At 53.2% G+C, this 24968-nt stretch overlaps 1 protein-coding gene across 1 annotated transcript in view; it reads left to right on the top strand.

The window, feature by feature from the left end:
* The window catches only part of LOC140398279 (eIF-2-alpha kinase GCN2-like), a 257905-nt gene that overhangs the window by 224042 nt on the left and 8895 nt on the right, over nucleotides 1–24968 (top strand). Inside the window, 1 exon segment of the mRNA XM_072486762.1 lies at nucleotides 9507–9604. Within this exon segment, the coding sequence (XP_072342863.1) occupies nucleotides 9507–9604 (98 nt within the window).

Here is a 24968-nt window from a genome sequence, read left to right as displayed (position 1 = left end):
ATAAACCTTACAACTATTGATAAACCTTACTGGTACTGATAAATCTGACTATTTCACACACTTTACAAGTTGCAATAAACCTTACTTTCCCCCATGCACCAAATTTCCACATGAACCTACCAGGCAGTTCCTACCAGGCAGTTATCTCCATTCATCCCTAGAGGATGCTGGCAGACCTGCTGAGTTTCTAGCTTCGTCTGTTCTTGTTTCAGATTCCAGCATCCACAGTATTTTGTTTATTTTTCCTGTTTATCAAGGTGGTTTAACTGACTTGAAGGATGTTAGTTCTGTGTTAGAGTTTGACACTTTTAATCTATATTTAAACCTTAAAAAGACTGTCCAGAATTTACCATGTGAATCTAATTTGCTACTCACTTGGTCTCCATCTCACTCAGGCAAAGTCTCCTGATCTTATGCCTGTTGCTGGTTTTACAGTAGAGACAGAAATGTTTCCACTTATGTTTGAAGGGAACTCCCAATATTCCATCTGCCCTGAGCACTCTGAAGCTAACATTATTCTAAATGGGTTAATGTCAAATCTTTGAGAGGCAGTGTTTCAGTCCAATGTGTCACCATGCTTTAACATTTGATGACTTCAAAAACATTTTTTGATGTGACTGGATCTTCTTGCAGCAATGTTTGTTTTTTGGCAAAGGCTGCTGCCGTGTAACTATGTCAAAGAACAACACTTGGTGTTCCTGTATCTTCACTGACACAGTGTCAAAATGTACGGTCATCTTTTATATTTAAGAAAGTTAATTGTGGCTCTCCTTGTAAACACTTTTTTAAAAGTGCTTTCATGGGTGTGGATGTCGTTGGAAAGGTCAGCATTGATGGACTTCCGGTCGCCGCACGATTCGGCAGCTCCCGCGACAACGGACTTTCGGGCTCTCCAGAGGAGCCCCAACGGAACTTTTTTGAATTGATCCCGTGTGGGAAGGTGCAGTAAGGTCCCCCCCTTACGATATATGGCCGAGATCAGCGGTGGAGCGGCGAAAAAAGAGGCTCTGGAGCAGCGGCAAAATCGAGGGGGGAAAAGCAAGATGGCGGAGAGCGAGCAGCATGGGGGCCGGACCAGCAGGAGTTCCTTAAGCGCTGTGTGGAAGAGCTGAAAAAGGAGGTGCTGGCGCCAATGCTGTTGGCGATCGAGGGGCTGAAGGAGACCCAGAAGACCCAGGCGGTGGAGCTTCGTGAGGTGAAAGATAAAATGAATGACAACGAGGACGAGATCCTGGGCCTGGCGGTAAAAATGGAGGCGCACGAGGCGGTGCACAGGAGGTGGGCCGAGAGAATTGAGGTCCTGGAGAACAGGTCGAGGAGGAAGAACCTCCGGATTCTGGGTCTTCCCGAAGGAGTGGAGGGAGCTGATGCCGGGGCGTATGTGAGTACGATGCTCCATGCGCTGATAGGAGCGGAGGCCTCTCCGACCCCCCTGGAGCTGGAAGGGGCTCACCGGGTCCTGGCGAGCAGACCCAGGGCTGATGAGCCGCCAAGGGCGGTAGTGGCAAGGTTCCATTGATTCGCGGACAAAGAAATGTGCTGAGATGGGCCAAGAAGGTGCGGAACAGTAGATGGGGAAACGTGGTGATCCGAGTTTACCAGGATTGGAGCGCGGAGGTGGCAAGGAGGAGAGCTGGCTTCAATCGGGCCAAGGCGGTGCTGCATAAAAAAAGAGTCAGGTTCGGCATGCTGCAGCCTGCGTGACTGTGGGTCACTTATCAGGACCGACACCATTATTTTGAAACGCCAGAAGAGGCTTGGACCTTTATTCAGACGGAAAAACTGGACTCGAACTGAGGGGATGTGGTTGTGGGGGGAAATGTTGGTTGTATATGGGGTTGTAAATATGGGTAAAGAATAATTCATGGGTGGGATGATGGATGGGGATGTGGGTAGAGTTCTGGTTCAAATTCCTAAAAATTCCCTTTTTTTTCTTTTCTGTAGACGAGATGATGATGATGGGGAATGTGGGCGTCGGTGCTGGAGGGAGGTGAGACTCGGGGATGAGGGAGCTGGGATAATGGCTGCAACAGGAGCTGCGCCACGGGGCGGGGCTGGTTCAGGAAAGCGTGGGCTTTTTCCTGCGCAAAAAGGGGGGGGGGATGGAGGAAGGCAAGGAGGAGGAGAGACTCCCACACGGGGGAGATCGATGGGAAAGCGGGGGAAGCCGGGGTCAGCAGAAGTCAGCTGACTCTCGGAAGTAATATGGGGGAGCAAAAGAGCTAGATGTGGATCTGGGGGGGGGGGGGGGGGGGATTCCAGGGTTGCTGCTGCACTGTCCGAGGGGGAACTGAAAATAGAAGAGGTGGTCGGGGCGGGGGTTCCCCGCCTGGGGGACTGGAGGGAGGGAGGCGCGAGCACGGGACTGGCCTAAGGTAGGATATGGCTCGTCGGTGGGGGGGTGTTACCCCCCAATCCGGCTGATCACGTGGCATGCGAGAGGCCTAAATGGGCCGGTTAAGAGGGTCCGAGTGTTCGCGCACCCAGCATTAGATCGCTCCAGATCTAGGACGGGGAAGAGGCCGGCTGCGGCCAAGGTGCTTAGGGGGTTTATGGACCAGATGGGGGGAGTAGATCTGTGGAGATTTGCCAGGCCTTTGGCCAGAGAATTTTCTTTTTTATCCCACGTACATAAGGCCTACTCCTGGATAGATTTCTTTTATTCTGGGCAGGGCATTGATCCCGAAAGTGGAGGGAACGGAGTATTCAGCCATAGCCATATCAGACCATGCCCCGCATTGGGTGGAGTTAGAGTTGGGGGAGGAGAGGGACCAACGCCCGTTGTGGAGGTTGGATGTGGGACTGCTGGCAGACGAGGAAGTGTGCGGGAGGGTGCGGGGGTATATTGAAAGGTATCTGGAGGCCAATGACAACGGGGAGGTGCAGGTGGGAATAGTATGGGAAGCGCTGAAGGCGGTGGTCAGGGGAGAGTTAATCTCCATCAGGGCTCATAGGGTGAAGAGAGAGGGCAGGGAAAGGGAGAGGTTAGTGGGGGAGATTTTAAGGGTGGACAGGAGCTATGCAGAGGCGACGATCTCTTTGATCTTGAAGCGGGATAAGGACCTACTGCAATGTGGGTCGTATAAACCGATCTCGCTCCTTAATGTAGATGCTAAGTTGCTGGCAAAAATGTTGGCCACGAGGATTGAGGACTGTGTCCCGGGGGTGATTCACGAGGACCAGACGGGATTCGTAAAGGGTAGGCAGTTAAATACTAATGTGCGAAGGCTCCTAAATGTGATAATGATGCCACCGGTGGACGGAGAAGCGGAGATAGTGACAGCCATGGACGCGGAGAAGGCCTTCGATCGGGTAGAGTGGGAGTATCTCTGGGAAGCGTTGAGGAGGTTTGGGTTTGGCGGAGGGTTTATTAGTTGGGTTAAGCTCCTGTATAGAGCCCCGGTGGCGAGTGTGGTCACGAACCGGCGGAGGTCGGAGTATTTACGGCTGTATCGAGGGACGAGGCAGGGGTGCCCCCTGTTCCCTCTGCTGTTTGCATTAGCAATTGAACCTTTGGCCATGGCGTTAAGGGAGTCGGGGAAATGGAAGGGGGTGGTTCGAGGGGGAGAGGAACGGTGGAGGTAATGCAGATCCTACGAGAGTTTGGAGATTTTTCAGGCTATAAGCTCAATGTGGGAAAGAGTGAGCTCTTTGTGATCCATCCGGGGGACCAGGGAAGAGGGATAGACGACCTACCGTTGAGGAGGGCGGAAAGGAACTTACGATACTTGGGGATTCAGGTAGCTATGAGCTGGGGGGCACTGCACACACTAAATTTGATGCGGTTGGTGGATCAGATGGAGGAGGATTTTAAAAGGTGGGGCATGTTGCCACTCTCTTTGGCGGGTAGGGTACAGTCGGTTAAAATGGTGGTCCTCCCGAAATTTCTTTTTGTATTCCAATGCCTCCCAATGATGATTACTAAGGCCTTCTTTAAGAGGGTAAGCAGGAGCATTATGGGATTTGTGTGGGCGAGCAAGACCCCGCGGGTAAGGAGGGGGTTCCTGGAGCGTAGCAGAGATAGAGGAGGGTTGACGTTGCCGAATTTGGCTGGTTACTATTGGGCAGCCAACGTGGCAATGATCCGTAAGTGGGTGATTGAGGGAGAGGGGGCGGCGTGGAAGAGGTTGGAGATGGCTTCCTGCAAGGGAACGAGCCTGGGGGCGCTGGTGACGGCACTGCTGCCGCTCTCGCCGACAAGGTACACCACGAGCCCGGTGGTGGCGGCAACGCTAAAGATCTGGGGGCAGTGGAGACGGCACAGGGGTGCGACGGGAACCTCGGTGTGGTCCCCAACCAGAGACGACCATCGGTTTGTCCCAGGAAGGATGGACGGGGGGTTTCAGAGCTGGCATCGGGCAGGGATTAGAAGAATGGGGGACCAGTTCATTGACGGGACGTTTGCGAGCTTAGGGGCTCTGGAGGAGAAGTTTGGGCTACCCCCGGGAAATGCTTTCAGGTACATGCAAGAGAGGGCGTTTGTGAGGCGGCAGGTGAAGGAATTTCCTCTACACAGGGGATTCAAGATAGGGTGATTTCGGGCGTATGGGTCGGAGAGGGCAAGGTGTCGGCGATATACCAGGAGGTGAAAGAAGAGGAGGAGGCTTTGGTAGAGGAGCTGAAGGGTAAATGGGAGGAGGAGTTGGGGGAGGAGGTTGAGGAGGGGCTATGGGCTGATGCCCTGGGTAGGGTTAACTCCTCTTCCTCGTGTGCCAGGCTTAGCCTGATACAATTTAAGGTGGTTCATAGAGCGCATATGACGGGGCGAGGCTGAGGTTCTTTGGGGTAGAGGACAGATGTGGGAGGTGCTCAGGAAGCCCGGCGAACCATGTCCATATGTTTTGGTCATGCCCGGCTCTGGAGGGGAGTGGCGGGAACAATATCTAAGGTGGTGAAAGTCCAGGTCAAGCCAAGCTGGGGGCTAGCACTATTTGGAGTAGTGGACGAGCCGGGAGTGCAGGAGGCGAAAGAGGCCGGCATTCTGGCCTTTGCGTCCCTAGTAGCCCGGCGAAGGATCTTGCTAATGTGGAAGGAGGCGAAGCCCCCCAGCGTGGAGGCCTGGATAAATGACATGGCTGGGTTTATCAAGTTGGAAAGGATAAAGTTTGCCTTGAGAGGGTCTGCGCAGGGGTTCTACAGGCGGTGGCAACCGTTCCTAGACCATCTCACGGAGCGTTAGATGAAGGTCGGACTGCAGCAACAGCAACCCAGGGGGGGAGGGGAGGGGGGACATCGTTCGTGGGGGGTGGGGGGGGGGGTTCTCTGGGGGGCATTTGAGCAAGAAAACACATGAATGATCCGGAAACTGACATGTACGGGAAGAATCCAATGTACAAAGTTCTGTAACTTATTGACTTGCCATGTTCATGTCTTGCCACGCGAGCTTTCTTTCTTTTCTTTGTTGGGGGAGGGGGGGGGGGTTGTTTGTAAGGTGGAAAATATTGTTGAAAAATTCTTAATAAAAACATATTTTTTAAAAAAAGGAAAGGTCAGCATTTATAGCCCATCCCCAGTTGCCATCATGAAGGTGGTGGTGAATCGCTGCAGTCCATATGGTGTAGGAAGAGAGTTCCATGATTTTGACTCCGTAACACTGAAGAAATGGCAATATAGTTTTAAATCTGGATGATATGTGACTGGGATGGGAACTTATAGGTGATGGTGTCCACGTACGTCTGCTGCCCCTGTTCTTCTAGGTGGTAAAAAAATTGTGAATTTGGAGGATATTGTCGGAGGAGCTTTGGCAAGTTGCTACAGTGCATCTTGAAGTTGGTATTCATTGTAGTCACTATGCCCTTGTGGTGGAGGAAGTGAAGTTTGGATGGTTGCTGATTGAGTGGGCTGCTTTTTCTTGGATGACGATGAGCTTCTTGATTGTCAAGATTGCACTCATCCAGGCAAGTGGAGGGTATGCCATCACATTCCTGACTTGTGCCCTGAAGATGATGGGAAGGCGTTGTCGAGTCAGGAGAGTCACACACTGCAGAATTTCCAGCCTTTGATTTGCTCTTGTAACCACAGCATTTGTATGGCTGTTCCACTCTAGTCAGTGGTAACCCCCTGTTTATTGATGGTGGCAGATTCATTGATGGCAATACCATTGAATATTACAGAGAGGTGGTTAGATTCTCTCTTTCTGGAGTTGGTCATTGTCAGGCAATTGTATGGTGTGAATGTTACGTGTCACTTATCAGCCCAAGCCTGAATGTTGTTCGGGTCTTGCTGCTTGTAGGCGCAAACGGCTTCATTATCTGAGGAGTTGAAAATAATACCGAATAGTATGCAATCATCAGCAAACATCCCTATTTCTGGTGTCATTTTGGAGGGAAGATCATTAATGAAGCAGCTGAATATGATTGAGGAGCTCCTGCAGTGATGTTATTGGTCTGAGACGATTGTCTTTACACAAACACAGCCATCTTCCATACTACAGCAGAGATTTGTCATGGCCCATAGCCTTTACTATATCCATTTTGTAATATGGCTTAAGGCACATGGAGTGAATTGAATTAGCTGAAGAATGACATCTGTGATGCAGCAGGCCTTACGAGACTGAGATATATCATCCACAGGACACTTCTGGCTGCAGATGTTTCAGTCTTGTCTTTTGCACTGATGTGCTGGGGTCCACCATCATTGAAAATAGGGAATGTTTTCAGAGCTTCCTGCTCCAGTTAGTTGTTTAATTATTTAACATTGTTCATGGCTAGATATGACAGGACTGTGGAGCTTTGATCTCCACATTGATTGTGGGATCACTTATCTCTGCCTGTAACATGCTGCTCCCGCTATCTCACATGCATGTAGCTTCGTCTTGCAGTTTAATCAGATTAATGTGTTATTCAGAAGTATTCCTGGTGCTGCTCCTGACATACTCTCTTGCACTCTTTGTTGAACCAGGGCTGACCCCCTGGTGTGATAGTAATGGAAGATCGAGACATATGCCAGGTCAGGAAGATGCAGATTGTGGTTGTTTATAATTGTGCTGCTGCTGATGGCCCACAACACCTTATGGATGCTTAGTTCTGAGTTTTCTGATTTGTTCTGAAATTATACTTTACATGGTGTAATGTCACACTTCCCGTGTGAAGACGGGACTTAGTCTCCACAAAGACTGTGTATTGGCCACTTCTGCCAAAATGGTCAGGAACAAATGCATCTGTCAGAGGTAGATTGGTGAGGATGAAGTCGAGCAGGCTTTTTGTTCTGGTTTGGTTTCTCACCACATGGTGCAGGTTCAGTCTGGCAAATGTGTCTTTCAGGACTAGGCTGGCATGGTTAGCTGTGATGGCACCGAGCTACTCTTGCTGATGGACATTCAAGTCCTCCACTTGGAGTACAATCTGTGCTTCAAATTTCTGCTGAAAGGTTATTGGCCCGAAATGTTCATGCTGTTTTTCTCTCCACAGATACTGCCAGACCTGCTGGGCATCTTCAGTTTCTGTTTTTAATTTCTTCTTCATATTTTAGAAATAGTGGGCTGTTCTTGATCTTGTAACATTGTTGCAATTTTTAAAAAATGAACATTTTATTGAGGTATTTTTTGGTATAACAACAATACAATAAACAATGTACATGAAATTATAAACATAGTGCAAAAGCTGTCTCCCTTCCTTACAGGTCCCACCTTTATTAATCCCCTACTCTTAGCTAAACTAACCCCCCCCCCCTTCTGCTGATGATTCATTTTCCGCGAAGAAGTCGACGAACGGTTGCCACCTCCGGGCGAACCCTAACAGTGACCCTCTCAAGGCGAACTTGATTTTCTCCAAACAGAGAAAGCTAGCCATGTCTGATACGCTGGTCACAATTTAATAAGTTCGTGAACCTCAATAACTCGTAATTTAATTCAGCAATATCTTAAATACATTAATTTTTAATGTATTAATGCTAGTGAAAATACAGTAAACTACATCAGTTTTCTTTGTTCTTTCTTCAGGGGTTGTCTACCCCAGAGGGTTGTGGATGCTCCATTGTTTTTTTTTAAATTTAGATGATCCAATTCATTTTTTCAAATTAAGGGGCAATTTAGCGTGGCCAATCCACCTACCCACGCAAACACGGGGAGAATGTGCAAATTCCACACGGACAGTGACCCAGAGCTGGATTGAACCTGGGACCTCGGTGCCGTGAGGCAGCAGTGCTAACCACTGCGCCGCCGTGCTGCCCTGGATGCTCCATTGTTAAATACATTTAGGGATCGAAAGACATTTGGCTTTTCAGGGAATTAAGGGATGGGAAGTGCACAGGAAAGTAGAACATAGAACATTACAGCGCAGTACAGGCCCTTCGGTCCTCGATGTTGCGCCGACCTGTGAAACCACTCTAAAGCCCATCTACACTATTCCCTTATCGTCCATATGTCTATCCAATGACCATTTGAATGCCCTTAGTGTTGGCAAGTCCACTACTGTTGCAGGCAGGGCATTCCACGCCCTTACTACTCCCTGAGTAAAGTACCTACCTCTGACATCTGTCTTATATCTATCTCCCCTCAATTTAAAGCTATGTCCCCTTGTGCTAGACATCACCATCTGAGGAAAAAGGCTCTCACTGTCCACCCTATCCAATCCTCTGATCATCTTGTATGCCTCAATTAAGTCACCTCTTAACCTTCTTCACTCTAATGAAAACAGCCTCAAGTCCCTCAGCCTTCCCTCATAAGATCTTCCCTCCATACCAGGCAACATTCTGGTAAATCTCCTCTGCACCCTTTCCAATGCTTCCACATCCTTCCTATAATGCGGCAACCAGAATTGCACGCAATACTCCAAATGCAGCCGCACCAGAGTTTTGTACAGCTGCAACATGACCTCATGGCTCCTAAACTCAATCCCTCTACCAATAAAAGCTAAAACACCATACGCCTTCTTAACAACCCTCTCAACCTGGGTGACAACTTTCAGGGATCTATGTACATGGACACCGAGGTCTCTCTGCTCGTCCACACTGCCAAGAATCTTACCATTAGCCCAGTACTCTGTCTCCCTGTTATTCCTTCCAAAATGAATCACCTCACACTTTTCTGCATTAAACTCCATTTGCCACCTCTCAGCCCAGCGCTGCAGCTTATCTATGTCCCTCTGTAACTTGTAACATCCTTCCGCACTGTCCACAACTCCACCGACTTTAGTGTCATCTGTGGAGTAAAGGCCAATAATCAGCCCTTACCATAATGAACATGGAGCAGGCTCAAGGTGCTTTATGGTCTACTCCAGATATTTCTGTGTTCTTACGGAGATACTTTCCAATATAAATTCCGTCATAAGTATTTACGACAGGAATATGTAAGTAAGGACTTTAAAATAGGTATTGAAATATCTCTGCATCCTGTCCAATAATCTCCACCCCACAACAATGCTTTCTCTCAAACCAGTATGTTAAATAGTGATAGCATTGCATTAGTATAAGTAATGATTACATTTGCTTGTTTAATCACTTTCACGTCCCTGGTTATCAGCTTTATTACAAAGTATGTTTTTTTACCATTTCCCTTTTAACCCCAGGGCCTTTTGAATCACATGGAGGTTCCTTAGTGCCAAATCTTAATTTCCTTTCACCTGAGAAGCTGTCGTCCAGCACTAAACGGCGATACGAGGAAAAGGTAAGGGGCGACCTCGCCAGTGTTCTTATGCTTTCTATGGAGCCTGAACCAAACTGTAGCTGATGTAAGATTGTCTGGTGCCGAGACTGGAAAGAAAATACCTCATTGCAAAATAATTCCTTTTTAAAAAAAAAAAAAAAAAAATCTTTTTATTGGCATTTCTCAGTTACAAACAATTGTATATATACATCACATTTTTCTTACCCGCGCTAATTTACTTTATCATACAGAGAGGTTTATTTTGTCCTTAATTTAATTGACCCTATATACATTTCACCGCCCTCTGTATCGGTCTATAAGTCTCCCGCCCCCCCCCCCCCCCCCGGCTTCAGCTGTGTTTTGCTTTTATTTTCAGTAAGGTGGGGGGGGGGGGGGGTTACCTCTTCTTGTGGTTTCCCCACCTTCTTTCTGCCTCCCCCTCCCCCCAAGGTTGCGCAGTCCTTTGGTTCCTCATCTATCTTGGTTTTTTTATTCTTATCTTACTCCTTGTTGCTAGCCTCGAACAGGTTTTGGAACAGACCGACAAACTGCCCCCATGTATCTAGGAAGCCTTCCTCCGATTCTCGGGTGGCGTACTTAATCTTCTCCAGGTGGAGAAATTCTGAAAGGTCAGCGAGCCAGTCTGCAGCTTTGGGTGATGCTGCCGATCGCCAGCCGAGCAGGATTCTCCGGCGTGCGATTAGGGAAGCGAAAGCAAGGGCGTTGGCCCCCTTCCCCATGTGTAGTTCTGGCTGCTCCGATACCCCGAGGATTGCCACTATTGGGCATGGCTTCACCCTCATCCCCACAACCTTGGACATTGCCTCGGAGAAGGCTGTCCAGAACCCAGCAAGTTTGGGACGAGCCAGGCCCCTCCGGCATCGCTCACATTTGTCCTCCACCTCCGGGAAGAACCTGTTCATTTGGGTTCTGGTCAGGTGAGCTCTGTGCACCACTTTGAGCTGCATTAGGCTGAGCCTTGCGCAGGAGGAGGTGGAGCTCACCCTGCTCAGTGCTTCGCTCCAGTGTCCCCATCCTACCTCTGTCACCAGTTCATCCTCCCATTTTTGTCTGGTCCCATTCAGTGGTATTCGGGCTCTGTCCAGTAGCTGTCCTAATATTTTCCCACAGAGCTCCCCTTCTCGCTCTTGTGCCTATCGGGTCCTCGAGTAGTGTGGTTTCTGGGGCCCCGGGGTACCCTACTGTCTCTTTGCGGAGAAAGTGTTTTATTTGGAGATGTCTCAATTCCTGTCCTTTTGCTAGTTTCCACTTCCTTGTCAGTTTGTCCAGTGTCGCCAGTCTGTGCCCTACTATTAAGTCTCTGACTGTCAGTGTACCCCCGTCCCGCCTCTATCTTTTGAAGGTGGGGGGAATCTGTGATTGCCGCAGGTGGGGGCCATTTTAATTATCCTGAAGTGTTGTCTCAGCTGGGTCAACGTTCTCAGCTTGGCCGCTACCACTGGGCTTGTTGTGTGTCTTGTTGAGGGGAATGGGAGTGCTGCTGTGGCCAGGGCCCGGAGGGTCGTTCCTTTACAGGATGCCTCCTCCATTTGTACCCATTCTGTGTCAGGTTCTTGTACCCATCCCCTCACTCTTTCTGCTGTTGCTGCCCAGTGGTAGTATTGTAGGTTTGGTAAAGCCAAGCCCCCTTTGATTTTCCTTCTTTGCAGTGTCGGTTTGGGAATTCTCGGGTTCTTACCCCCCTACACACACAAACGCCATGATTAGACGTCTACGTTTTGGAAAAAGGCCTTGGGGATGAAGATCGGTATGGATCTAAACAGGAAGAGGAACCTTGGCAGTACATTCATCTTGATCATCTGTACTCTTCCCGCCAGGGAGAGTGGGAGTGAGCCCCACCTTTGAAGGTCTTTTCTTACTTCCCTCCAGGCTGGTCAGGTTCTACTTGTGGATCTGTGTCCAGTCTCACCCAGGCGGTGAACCCCGCTCCTAGCCCAAACCGTTCCAGTACCTCGAGGAGATAGTTCCATTCGACTCTGTCGAAGGCCTTTTCTGCGTCCAGGGAGACGATTACCTCTGGTGTTCTGTCCCCAGGGGGGGTCATTATTATGTTCAGCAGCAGCCTGTTGTTTGCTGTGAGCTGCCTACCCTTGACAAAGCCCGTTAGGTCCTCTGCGACCACCTCTGGTGCACAGTCCTCCAGCCTTTTGGCCAGGACCTTTGCGAGTATTTTCGCATCCACGTTCAGCAGTGAAATGGGTCTGTATGATCCACATTCTGTCAGGTCTTTATCTTTTTTGGGTATCAGTGAAATTGTGGCCTGCGCTAGAGTGGGGGGCAGGGTGCCCCTCGCCAGTGAGTCCGCGAACATGTCCCTTAAGTGTGGGGCCAGTACTGGTGCAAATTCTTTGTAGAAGTCTGCCGGGAACCCGTTGGGTCCCGGTGCCTTCCCCACCTGCATGTAGCTGATGCTCTCCATGATTTCTCCCAGGTCTGTTGGTGCTTCCAGCTCCCCCCGTCTGTCTTCCCCCACAATTGGTAGTTCCAGTCTGACTAGAAACTTTCATCCCTGCGTCCCCGTTGGGGGGCTCGGAGGTGTACAAACAGAAGTAGAACGTCTCAAACGCCCGATTGACCTCCTTTGGTTCTGTTACCAGTATCCTTTACCTGCGCTATTTCCCTTGTCGTTGCCTGTTTTCTCAGCTGGTGAGCCAATAGGCGGTCAGCCTTGTCTCCGTGTTCGTAGAAGGTCCCCCGTGTCTGGCGGAGTTGGTACACTGCTTTCCTAGTGGATAGCAGGTTAAAGTCCATTTGCAGCTTTTTCCTCTCCGACAGCAGCTCTACTGTTGGAGCCTCGGAGTATTTTCTGTTGACTTCCAGATGGAGTTCACCAGTTGTCACCTCCCCACCACTCTTCCCTATCTCTGTTTGCCTTGTAGGCCATGATCTCTCCTCTAATCACGGCCTTCAGTGCCTCCCAAAATGTGGAGGATGAGATCTTCCCGTTTTGGATTTTACTAACATAGTCACCTATGGCCTGCGATGTTTTTTGGCAAAAGGCCTTGTTGGCAGGATCCGTATCCAGCCTTCATGTGGGGCGCCCCAGTCTGCTAAACCAGCCCCTTGGGTCCACTGCCCCCATCTGCTCCATAAAAGCTCCTTGTTCCCATGCCATGCCAATCTTTTTCCTTGCCCTGTGGTTTGATCGGTCGGTCAATGGGTCCTGCACGCAGTTAAAGTTGCCCCCCATAATCAGTCGGTGTGTGTGTCAATATCGGGGATTTCCACCATGGTCTTCTTTATGAATTCTGTGTCGCCCAGTTGGGAGCGTACACATTGACCAGTACGACCGGTGCCCCTTCCAGGACACCGCTGACCATGATGTACCGTCCCCCTGGGTCCGTAACCGTCTTGGTTTCCGTAAACCTCGTCCTCTTGTTAATTAGCATTGCTACCCCCCTAGCCCTGGTCCCTTAACATTTTTTTCCTTCTTTTTTTAAAATTTAGAGTATCTAAATCATTTTTTTCAATTGAGGGGCAATTAAGCATGTCCAATCTACCTACCTTGCTCATCTTTGTGTTGTGATGGCGTAACCCACGCAAACACGGGGTGAATGTGTAAACTCCACACGGACACTGACCCAGAGCCGGGATCGAACCTGGGACCTCGGCGCCATGAGGCAGCAGGGCTGACCCACTGCGCCACCATGCTGCCCTCTCGTCCCATAACATGAATGGTACATCTGTCCCATCTCGCCCTTCCTTACCAGCAGTCGGCCCTTCTCCCTCAGGTGCGTCTCTTGTAAGTAGATTATGTCTGCTTTTAGGCTTCTTCGGTGGGCGAAGACTGGATCTTTTCACTAGGTTGAGTCCCCTTACATTCCAGGTAACAATCCTGGTGGGGGGGGTTTCTGACCCCCCTGGTCCTGCGGGATCACACATACTTACCTGGTGGACGCGCCCCTGCACTCCGGGGTTTACCTTTATCTAGGGGGCACCCAACATGGCCGCCAGCTATGTGTATGCCCTGCCCTCCGGGGTATCCATTTGCCCTGATGCCCTCCCGAGTGGCTGTTTGCGGCGCCATCTCGGTTCCTCGCCCTGCTCCATGCCTGCCGAGGCCTGTGTCTGTTGGTTCTCTACCTCAACCTTCTCTTTTGTTCCGCGGTCCCCCCCCCCCCCCCCCGTGCTCTTCTCCCCCTTCTGCCCCTGCCTCTTTGTGCCAGACACTCCCTCTCCCCTTAGAAGCATGCCGTGACCCTCCTTTCTTCCTGCACTCCCGTGTTGGCCCTCCTCGCTGGTACGGTGGCTCCCCTTCCAGTACTTGCCCATCTCCAGTACTTGCCCATCTCTGGCCCTGCTTTACCTTCCCCCTACCAGCCCTTGTCTCGCCCTTGTCTGCTTTTCTCACCCTCGCTTCGCTTCCCCCCATCGCATTGAGAGAAGAAACGAGCCTGGAAACGAGGCAGCACAGACCTGCGTAACACAAAAAACAAATGTGTACAGTTCGTGATCTTATTGTCTCTGTTTGCGGTCTGTCCTCCGCTTTTTGTTACGATTGTTCCTTTCTTTTGCGCCCCCGTGGCTTTCATTGCTGTTGCGGCTGTTCCTCCCCCAATTTGTTCGATTTAACAAACTCATCAGCCTCCACTGGGGTGTTAAAATACAGTTCCTTTCCCTTGAACGTTACCCAGAGTCTGGCTGGGAATAACATCCCTACTTTTGTGGAGTGCGGATTTTGCTCTGTTGAACTCAGCCCTTCTTTTGGCCAGGTCCGCCCCAATGTTCTGGTACACCCTTATTTCTTCCCTTAGCATGTGCATGATTTTGTCTGCCGGGCCCACCTTAGGATTTTTTCCCAATCCTGGAACCGGTGCAGCTTCGCGATAATCACTCTGGGCTGCTCCCCAGCTTTGGGCCTGGGTCGGAGCGACCTGTGCACCCTGTCCATTTCTGGGGGGTTTGGAAAGCCCTCCCTCTCCACTAACTTGCCCATCATTTAGGTGATGTAGCCCGTTGGGTCTCTGCCCTCTATCCCCTCTGGCAGACCCACTATTCTGACATTCTGCCGCCTGGACCTGTTTACCTGGTCCTCCACTTTCTCTTTTACGCTCCTCTGGGACGTTACCAACCTTCTCACCTCTGTTTCCAGAGCTACAATCCTGTCGCTCTGGTCCGAGGCGGCCTTTTCCAACTCCAGGATCGTTTTCTCCTGCGTCTCCACCTTTCTACCCATGCCTTCGATGGCTCCCTGCATTTTGTCTGCCGTCTCCGACAGCACTTCCTTCTCCGTCCTGATCATCCCCTTTATGGAGTTTAGCTCCCTTTTAGGCACGCTTCTCCACTATTCCCCCTGTGCAAGGGGGATGATGGTCGCCGCGTCCTGTTTGGTCCGCCAGCTTTTCCCCTTCCAGGTTCGCCTGAACCGCTGTCCCGTCTCGTGGGGCCGCCTGCCTGTGCGCCCGCCGTTCCTGCGCTTTTCCCTCGTTGCTGTCGCTCCTTGTATCTCGCCGCCCCTTCGATTTGTTATTTTATCCAGCCATTATTCTCTTGTGTGCCTTTCGCCCTTGGCTAGGTTTTGGTGGGCTTTTCAAGCCCACGCTGTTCCTCACTCTGAAGCTGCTTTCCCTTCCCCCGCTGTTGTTTAAAAAAAAAAATAATTTAAAGTATGATGCGCAATCAATTACTTTCAAGATGAAGTGATTTCATAACTGAAAGCTTTAATCTACTAGAACCTTTTCCCCAGCAGCTTCGATACAGAAAGTGAAGGCTGCTGGGACGGCACCATCTCTTATACTCCGCCTTCAGGGCGGAGCTACGTAATACAGCCAATGGTAGACTCCTGGGTCTAACCAATTGTCATCAGCCTCTCAGGTACCGCAATACCTGGTACTACCACATTCACCCCCTGTTAAAAAAGAGCCTGGCGGGGGTGGTGGCCAGCGTTAATAGTCGCCTTTAGCATGGTATGACCAGGTATGGAGGTACCGTGATGTCGAGGATATTTACAAAGTGTTCATAGTGCAGCAATCAGTCGATCGGGTGGCCTGGTCGTCTTTCTGGAGCGACTAGGCTTCGGCGGTGATTCTGATGAGGGGCTTGGCGGTTGTGACTCCGGGAGCGCAGCTTCGTCACCCCTAGGCGGCGCTGTGGGGGCAAAAGGTTGACAGGGAGGGGGGGCGCCTGTAGGGGGCGTCGGTGAGTGGTCGGGCCTAGGCAGGAGCGGCGGGAGTACTGACCCTCCAGTGAGGTGCTGTGGGGGAGGTGGGGGTGGGGGCAATGGTTCGGGTGCGCATGGGGTTCCGGCGGGCGCCAGGTCCCGAAGGGAGACTGTGTCTTGCCGGCCGTCAGGGAACGCCACGTAGGCGTACTGGGGGTTAGCGTGCAGCAGGTGGACCCTCTCGACCAACGGGTCCGACTTGTGCGCCCGCACGTGCTTCCGAAGCAGGATGGGTCCGGGTGTCGCTAGCCAGGTTGGGAGCGAGGTCCCGGAGGAGGACTTACTGGGGAAAACAAGGAGACGTTCATGAGGCGTTTGATTTGTGGTTGTACAGAGCAGCGACCGGATGGCGTGGAGGGCCATCGGGAGGACCTCTTGCCAACGGGAGACCGGTAGATTCCTGGACCATAGGGCCAGTAGAACGGTCTTCCAGACCGTTCTACCTCTCTACCTGCCTGTTTCCCCGGGGGTTGTAACTGGTCGTCCTGCTCGAGGCGATGCCCCTGCTGAGCAGGAATTGATGCAGTTCGTCGCTCATAAAGGAGGACCCCCTATAACTGTGTCCCCCCTATAACGCGGGGAAACCGAACAGTGCAAAGATACCCTGGAGGGCCTTGATGACGGTGGTTGTGGTCATGTCTGGGCAGGGGATGGCGAATGGGAACCGGGAGTACTCATCAATCACGTTCTGGAAATACGTGTTGCGGTCGGTGGAGGGGAGGGGGCATTTGAAGTCCATGCTGAGGCGTTCAAAGGGACAGGAAGCCTTTATTAGGTGCGCCCTCTCTGGCCGGTAGAAGTGCCCGCTTGGTTGAGGGTGGCCGCCAGATTTGGCAGTCCCTAGTGACTGACCTGACCTCCCCGATGGAGTAGGGCAGGTTGCGGGTCTTGACAAAATGGAAAAAAGAGTGACCCCCGGGTGGCAGAGGTCCTTGTGGAGGGATCGGAGGCAGTCCACCTGTGCAGTGGCACAAGTGCCGCGGGACAGGGCATCAGGAGGCTTGTTTAGCTTCCCCGGACGGTACAAGATCTCGTAGTTGAAAGTGGAGAGTTCTATCCTCCACCGCAAGATCTTGTCGTTTTTAATCTTGCCCCGCTGTGCATTATCGAACATGAAGGCAACCGACCGTTGGTCCGTGAGGAGAGTGAATCTCCTGCCGGCCAGGTAATGCCTCCAATGTCTCACAGCTTCAACTATGGCTTGTGCCTCTTTTTCGACCGAGGAATGGCGAATTTCGCAAGCATGGAGTGTACGGGAGAAGAAAGCCACGGGCCTGCCCGCTTGGTTGAGGGTGGCCGCCAGAGCGACGTCGGACGCATTGCTCTCGACCTGGAAGGGGAGGGACTCGTCGATGGCGCGCATCGTGGCCTTTGCAGTGTCTGCTTTGGTGCGGCTGAAGGCCTGGCGGGCCTCCGTCGACAGAGGGAAGGTTGTGGACTGGATCAGGGGTCAAGCCTTGTCTGCGTAATTGGGGGCCCACTGTGCATAATAGCTGAAGAAGCCGAGGCAGCGCTTCAGGGCCTTGGGGCAGTGAGGGAGGGGGAACTCCATGAGGGGGCGCATGCGCTCAGGGTCGGGGCCTATGACTCCACTTCGCACTACGTAGCCTAGAATGGCTAGACAATTGGTGCTAAACACGCATTTATCCTTATTGTATGTCAGATTAAGGATTTTCGCAGTCTGGAGGAATTTGCGGAGGTTGGTGTCGTGGTCCTGCTGGTCATGGCCGCAGATGGTGACGTATCCAGATACAGGAACGTTGCGCGTAAGCCGTACCGGTCAACCATTCGGTCCATCTCTCGCTGGAAGACCGAGACCCCATTAGTGACACCAAAGGGGCCCATCTGCTTCGAAGGCAGTGTACTTGCGGTCACTAGTGCGGAGGGGTAGCTGGTGGTAGGCGGACTTGAGGTCCACCGTGGAGAAGACCTTGTATTGTGCGATCCTGTTTACCAGGTTGGCTATACAGGGGAGAGGGTACGCATCCAGCTGCGTAAACCTGTTGATGGTCTGGCTGTAGTCTATGACCATCCTATGCTTCTCCCCGGTCTTTACCACCACTACTTGAGCTCTCCAGGGACTGTTGCTCGCTTCGATGACCCCTTCCCCCAGCAGCCTTTGGACCTCTGACCTGATGAAGGTCCGGTCCTGAGCACTGTACCGTCTGCTCCTGGTGGTGACGGGTTTGCAATCCGGGGTGAGGTTCGCAAACAGGGAAGGCGGTTTGACCTTAAGGGTCGCGAGGCCGCAGACAGTAAGGGGAGGTATAGGGCCGCCGAATTTAAAAGTCTGGCTTTGCAAATGGCATTGGAAATCCAGCCCCAGGAGGGTAGCCGCGCAGAGGTGCGGCAGGACGTACAGGTGGAAATTGTTGAATTTCCTGCCTTGGACAGTGAGGTTCGCTAGGCAGAACCCCTGTATCTCCACCGAGTGTGACCTGGAGGCCAGGGAGATCCTTTGATTTACAGGGTGGGTTACAAGTGAACAGTGCCTTACCGTGTCGGGGTGAACAAGGCTTTCCGTGCTCCCAGAGTCAATCAGGCAAGACATCGCGTAGTCGTTGATGAGGACCGTCGTTGTAGCCGTTGCGATAGTCCGGGGCCGACTTTGGTCCAGTGTCACCGAGGCCAGATGAAGCAATTGTGAGTTCTGGTCGGGCAGCGTGTAGTCAGCCGTGCTGGGGGCTTGGGGCTCCATCCAAGGTGGCATCACCCATGGGTCGCACATGGTGTCCGGGGATGAACAAGATGGCGGCAGCGATGGACAAAATGGCGGAGCCCACCCGTCCAGCGTGGAGTCCGGGGGGCAAGATGGCTGCGCCCGTGGCCCTAGGATATGGGGGTGGCAGTGAGCGCTGTCCGGTCGGAGCCGCGCCGGTCCATAGTCGCTGGAGACCGCGGCCACGGCGCGGGCCTGGCAGACTCCTACAAAGTGGCCCTTCTTGCCGCACCCTTTGCAGGCGGCGGTGCAGGCCGGGCAGCGCGGGCGGGGATGGTTTGCCTGCCCACAGAAGAAACAGCGGGGCCCGGCGGCATTAGTGGGCCGTCTCGCCGCGCAGGCTTGCGGGGTCAGGGGGAAGGTCTGAGGGGCTGCCGTTGCGGGGTACCACGCAGCCCAGGGGGCCGCCGCGCGATCGGGTGCAAAGGACTGCGCGTTTTTGTAGGCAACGGCCATGCCTCTCTAAGTCCCAGAGTGTCCCTTTCTAGGAGTCTTCGGCGGATATCGGGGGAGCTCATACCTGCTACGAAAGCATCCCTGATTAAAAGTTCCGTGGGCTCGCTCCCCGAAACTTGCGGGCAGCCACAGTTTCGGCCCAGCATCAGTAGTGCCCGGTAGAAATCTTCCAACATTTCCTCGGGGCTTTGCCGCCTAGTCGCAAGCAGGTGACGAGCGTAGACCTGGTTTACAGGGCGGATATAATGTCCTTCTAGCAGTTCGATAGCGGCAGCATAGTTCTCCACCTCCTTGATAAGGAGGTAGATCCCAGGGCTGACCCGGGAGCGCAGGAGATGCATGTTCTGTCCTTCCGTGGGGGTACCTACGGCCGTGTCGAGGTAGCCCTTAAAGCACGCCAGCCATTGTTTAAAAATAGCAGCAGAGTTCTCCGCGTGGGGGCTGAGCTGGAGGCACTCCGGTTTCGGAGATCCATCCTTCCAACTTAAGTTGTAGTAGATTAAATTGATGCGCAATCAATTACACTCAAGACGAAGTGATTTCATAACTGAAAGCTTTAATCTACTAGAACCTTTTCCCCAGCAGCCTTGATACAGAAAGTGAAGACTGCTGGGATGGCACCATCTCTTATACCCTGCCTTCAGGGCGGAGCTATGTAACACAGCCAATGGTAGACTCCTGGGTCTAACCAATGGTCATCAGCCTCTCAGGTACTGCAATACCTGGTACTACCACAAACCCAATTCATTTTCTCCAATTAAGGGGCAATTTAGCGTGGACAATCCACCTACCCTGCATATCTTTGTGTTGTGGGGGTGAAACCCACGTAAACACAGGGAGAATGTGCAAACTCCACACAGACTGTGACCCAAGAGCCGGGATCGAACCTGGGACCACGGAGCCGTGAGGCAGCAGTGCTGCGACACCGTGCTGCCCACCCCAGCTATTCTAACTTGGTGGGTCTGCATCTCTCCACGCTGTTCCTCACTCTGAAGCTGCTCTCCCTTCCCCCGCTGTTCCTCACTCTGAAGCTGCTCTCCCTTCCCCCGCTGTTCCTCACTCTGAAGCTGATCTCCCTTCCCCCGCTGTTCCTCACTCTGAAGCTGCTCTCCCTTCCCCCGCTGTTCCTCACTCTGAAGCTGCTCTCCCTTCCCCCGCTGTTCCTCACTCTGAAGCTGCTCTCCCTTCCCCCGCTGTTCCTCACTCTGAAGCTGCTCTCCCTTCCCCCGCTGTTCCTCACTCTGAAGCTGCTCACCCTTCCCCCGCTGTTCCTCACTCTGAAGCTGCTCTCCCTTCCCCCGCTGTTCCTCACTCTGAAGCTGCTCTCCCTTCCCCCGCTGTTCCTCACTCTGAAGCTGCTCTCCCTTCCCCCGCTGTTCCTCACTCTGAAGCTGCTCTCCCTTCCCCCGCTGTTCCTCACTCTGAAGCTGCTCTCCCTTCCCCCGCTGTTCCTCACTCTGAAGCTGATCTCCCTTCCCCCACTGTTCCTCACTCTGAAGCTGATCTCCCTTCCCCCGCTGTTCCTCACTCTGAAGCTGATCTCCCTTCCCCCGCTGTTCCTCACTCTGAAGCTGCTCTCCCTTCCCCCGCTGTTCCTCACTCTGAAGCTGCTCTCCCTTCCCCCGCTGTTCCTCACTCTGAAGCTGCTCTCCCTTCCCCCGCTGTTCCTCACTCTGAAGCTGATCTCCCTTCCCCCGCTGTTCCTCACTCTGAAGCTGATCTCCCTTCCCCCGCTGTTCCTCACTCTGAAGCTGATCTCCCTTCCCCGCTGTTCCTCACTCTGAAGCTCTTCCTTCCCCCGCTGTTCCTCACTCTGAAGCTGCTCTCCCTTCCCCCGCTGTTCCTCACTCTGAAGCTGCTCTCCCTTCCCCCGCTGTTCCTCACTCTGAAGCTGCTCTCCCTTCCCCCGCTGTTCCTCACTCTGAAGCTGCTCTCCCTTCCCCCGCTGTTCCTCACTCTGAAGCTGCTCTCCCTTCCCCCGCTGTTCCTCACTCTGAAGCTGCTCTCCCTTCCCCCGCTGTTCCTCACTCTGAAGCTGCTCTCCCTTCCCCCGCTGTTCCTCACTCTGAAGCTGCTCTTCCTTCCCCCGCTGTTCCTCACTCTGAAGCTGCTCTCCCTTCCCCCGCTGTTCCTCACTCTGAAGCTGCTCACCCTTCCCCCGCTGTTCCTCACTCTGAAGCTGCTCTCCCTTCCCCCGCTGTTCCTCACTCTGAAGCTGCTCTCCCTTCCCCCGCTGTTCCTCACTCTGAAGCTGCTCTCCCTTCCCCCGCTGTTCCTCACTCTGAAGCTGCTCTCCCTTCCCCCGCTGTTCCTCACTCTGAAGCTGCTCTCCCTTCCCCCGCTGTTCCTCACTCTGAAGCTGCTCTCCCTTCCCCCGCTGTTCCTCACTCTGAAGCTGCTCTCCCTTCCCCCGCTGTTCCTCACTCTGAAGCTGCTCTCCCTTCCCCCGCTGTTCCTCACTCTGAAGCTGCTCTCCCTTCCCCCGCTGTTCCTCACTCTGAAGCTGCTCTCCCTTCCCCCGCTGTTCCTCACTCTGAAGCTGCTCTCCCTTCCCCGCTGTTCCTCACTCTGAAGCTGCTCTTCCTTCCCCCGCTATTCCTCACTCTGAAGCTGCTCTCCCTTCCCCCGCTGTTCCTCACTCTGAAGCTGCTCTCCCTTCCCCCGCTGTTCCTCACTCTGAAGCTGCTCTCCCTTCCCCCGCTGTTCCTCACTCTGAAGCTGCTCTCCCTTCCCCCGCTGTTCCTCACTCTGAAGCTGCTCTTCCTTCCCCCGCTGTTCCTCACTCTGAAGCTGCTCTCCCTTCCCCCGCTGTTCCTCACTCTGAAGCTGCTCACCCTTCCCCCGCTGTTCCTCACTCTGAAGCTGCTCTCCCTTCCCCCGCTGTTCCTCACTCTGAAGCTGCTCTCCCTTCCCCCGCTGTTCCTCACTCTGAAGCTGCTCTTCCTTCCCCCGCTGTTCCTCACTCTGAAGCTGCTCTCCCTTCCCCCGCTGTTCCTCACTCTGAAGCTGCTCTCCCTTCCCCCGCTGTTCCTCACTCTGAAGCTGCTCTCCCTTCCCCCGCTGTTCCTCACTCTGAAGCTGCTCTCCCTTCCCCCGCTGTTCCTCACTCTGAAGCTGCTCTCCCTTCCCCCGCTGTTCCTCACTCTGAAGCTGCTCTCCCTTCCCCCGCTGTTCCTCACTCTGAAGCTGCTCTCCCTTCCCCCGCTGTTCTAACTCGACGGGTCTGCCCATTGCAAAATAATTCTTGAAAGTCAGAATAGGTCACTCTAGATTTGAAAGATAGCGGACGGGATTCACCATTTGCTGATGTCGAAATTGCGAAACATAATTGGGCGGTGAATAGGTTCCGACGCCAAAATCGAGCCAGGCGCCAATTTGACGGCAAATCTCGACAGAGGTGTCAATGCGTAAGGGAAAGGACGTTGAATAAGCACTGTTTGCATATCATCAGCATGCCTGACCCGGTATTCCCCTGGGCCTCCGCGATTTTTCTCCTCCGATGCGCCGAGTTCCCGACGGCGCGGTTCACTTATGCTTTTAAAAATCGTGAAACCAGCATGGTGGCTGATGAAGGAGAGAGAGGATGTAGCACAGAGATCGGCGCGGCTGAGGGCAGCCAGGCCAGACACTGGCTGGGGGGGGGTGCGACAGGGGAACAGGCCGGCGAGTGGCTGGGATGATCCCCCACAGGACTAGGGCAGTGCCCAGGCACGGACTGCGATTATGGCAGCCATCTTGCTGCGCACCCACTGATCACCCACCTTGGCCCTTGGTTCTGCAGAGTGACACCGGCCGTATGGGCACCCCCATCCCCGCTCCCCCACCCAGCCACCACCCACTGGTGCTCCACCGAGGGCAACACCCACAGTAGGCCCTACGGGGTCCGTGGTGCCAGCCAACAGTATGCCTGGCATCAGGGACAGGTGCCAGAGGCCACCAGGGTGCTGGCCACCGACGAGGCCAAGCGTGCAGGGATAGGAGGGTTAAGCGGGGCCAGAGCCCTCAGTGCCAACCAGGGCCACTATGTAGCCTGGTGGACGTGGTAGGGTACAAGGGTATGCACCATGCTAACATGTCGGCCTTTCACCGTCTGCCGAAAATGGATACTTGAATTCAACCAGCAATGATGGCCTTCCTGCTAGTCGTCGCAGCCCTGGGATACCCTGCGGCTGTACGAGCTGGAGCTGCCTGAGGAGGAAGCTGCCCAGGATGGAGAGACAGTCGCCTAACAGGCCGAGGAGGAGGAGATGCCAAGGCGGCGCCGCATGAGGTCTCGTGCATACCAGCACCGCCTGTCATTCGAGGACCTGCCGGACGAGGCATGCCGTCAAAGACTCCGGCTAAGCAGAGAGATAGTGTGACTATCTGCCAGATCATGGCACACCTGTCTCCAGATCATGGTGCATCTGGCACTGCGGGGGTATGGGGGAGGACACCCCCTCCCGGTGGCTGTCACGCCGGTACCGGGGTCCTTCCAGATGCCGAGTGGGGACCTGTCCGCGATCTCACAGACCTCGCTGCACAGGTGCATGCATGTTGTCATCGAGGCCCTGTATGCCCACGCGGGTCAATACATCCATTTCAATGTGGACTGAGCCCACCAGGCTGTCCGGGGTGTGCCGCCATCGTCGGGATGCCCCAGGTCCAGGGTGTGATCGACGGGAGGCGGCAACCCTTTCCTAGGCCAGCACCTGCACAGAATGCCCCAGGCTTTGGACATGCTGATCTATAGCCATAACTATCGCCATCAATGCCTCCACCGCCGACGCCACCCGTGCGGTGTTGGCTTGTGTGGCACTACCTCCTGCTGCTGCACTCGGTTGGACCCCTCCAACTGCACCTGCAGGATGTTCGCCGACAGCCCCTCATGTAGTCTCTGGCTGTGCGACTGCATCTCCACCATAGATGGGACTGTCGGTTCCAGAAGCCTGAGACCCATCTGGACTGCAGCTAGTACCTGGGCTCGACTTGCCCTCTGACCGTCCGCCCACCTCTTGTGTTTCTACTCCACCTGCTGTATCCGGGGGGGTTAGGATGGGTTGGTGCCAGGGGTACAGTGCTGCTTACTCACCCTGGCCATCCTGAGGAGGCCCTGCAGTTTTTTTTCTGCACTGCTGGGCGGTCCGGACTACGGTCGCCACGGCACTGACCGCCTCTGTGACCTGCGCAGAGGCACGGCGAACAGCCGTGGCTGGCAGCCTCCTTCCCGTGCCGGGGTACAGGGTCATCTGCCTCTCCTCCATGGCGTCCAGGAGGGTCTCCAGCTCAGCGTCTGCGAAATGTGGGGCTGTGCGTCTTACTGGCACCTTGTTGGCTGGGATGGTGTGTGTGGGGAGTGAAGTGTGTATATGCGGCTGCAGCTTGTCAGCCTTATGAGTGTCAATCGCGAAACCGGTGAATCTGGCACCGTTTCTTAGAGTTGATTGTGTTCCACATGGTGCCGGTGCTGGACCCTTAACAGTAGCAGAATCAGTCCAGGTACGGCACCAGTTTTGCTGTTGTGAAAGTCCATGGATTCTGCGTTGGCGTCAACATTTTGTCTCGGAAACGGAGAATCCCACCGTGGACCCAGCATCAAAGGCCAGTGACGATGAATTCTAACTGAAATATTAACTCTGTCCCTGGCTGAACTGTTTTGTTCGTAACTTAGTTTTGATTTCTGTAAGTGGTAACATATTTATTTACTTTATTTAATCCTTCCTTCGTGTTAATATTCCCCCAACGATCCAAGCTCAAAATGTACATGCTGGCCAGAGCTGTAGGTGAATAATTGGTCCTTCTACAAATGTTTTTAAGGTCCCCTCCCAAACACATGCCAGCATGATTATTCTCAGGACACACTCCCACTAACCCCCTCGGGAAATAATTGCATTTAGTCTTAAGTGCTATTAGAATATTTCTCCATGTAGCTTATATTGGATGTGAAAGGAGAGAACCATTTCAGTTTGAGGTTGGCCAACATAATGTCTTAAGTGAGAAATTCATGATTACAATTCCATGATCCTTCAATTTTATTCACAGCAGAAGCA

This window comes from Scyliorhinus torazame, chromosome 2 (assembly GCF_047496885.1).
Source record: "Scyliorhinus torazame isolate Kashiwa2021f chromosome 2, sScyTor2.1, whole genome shotgun sequence".
Classification (NCBI taxonomy): domain Eukaryota; kingdom Metazoa; phylum Chordata; class Chondrichthyes; order Carcharhiniformes; family Scyliorhinidae; genus Scyliorhinus; species Scyliorhinus torazame.
This window is presented reverse-complemented; position numbering and strand designations above follow the sequence as displayed.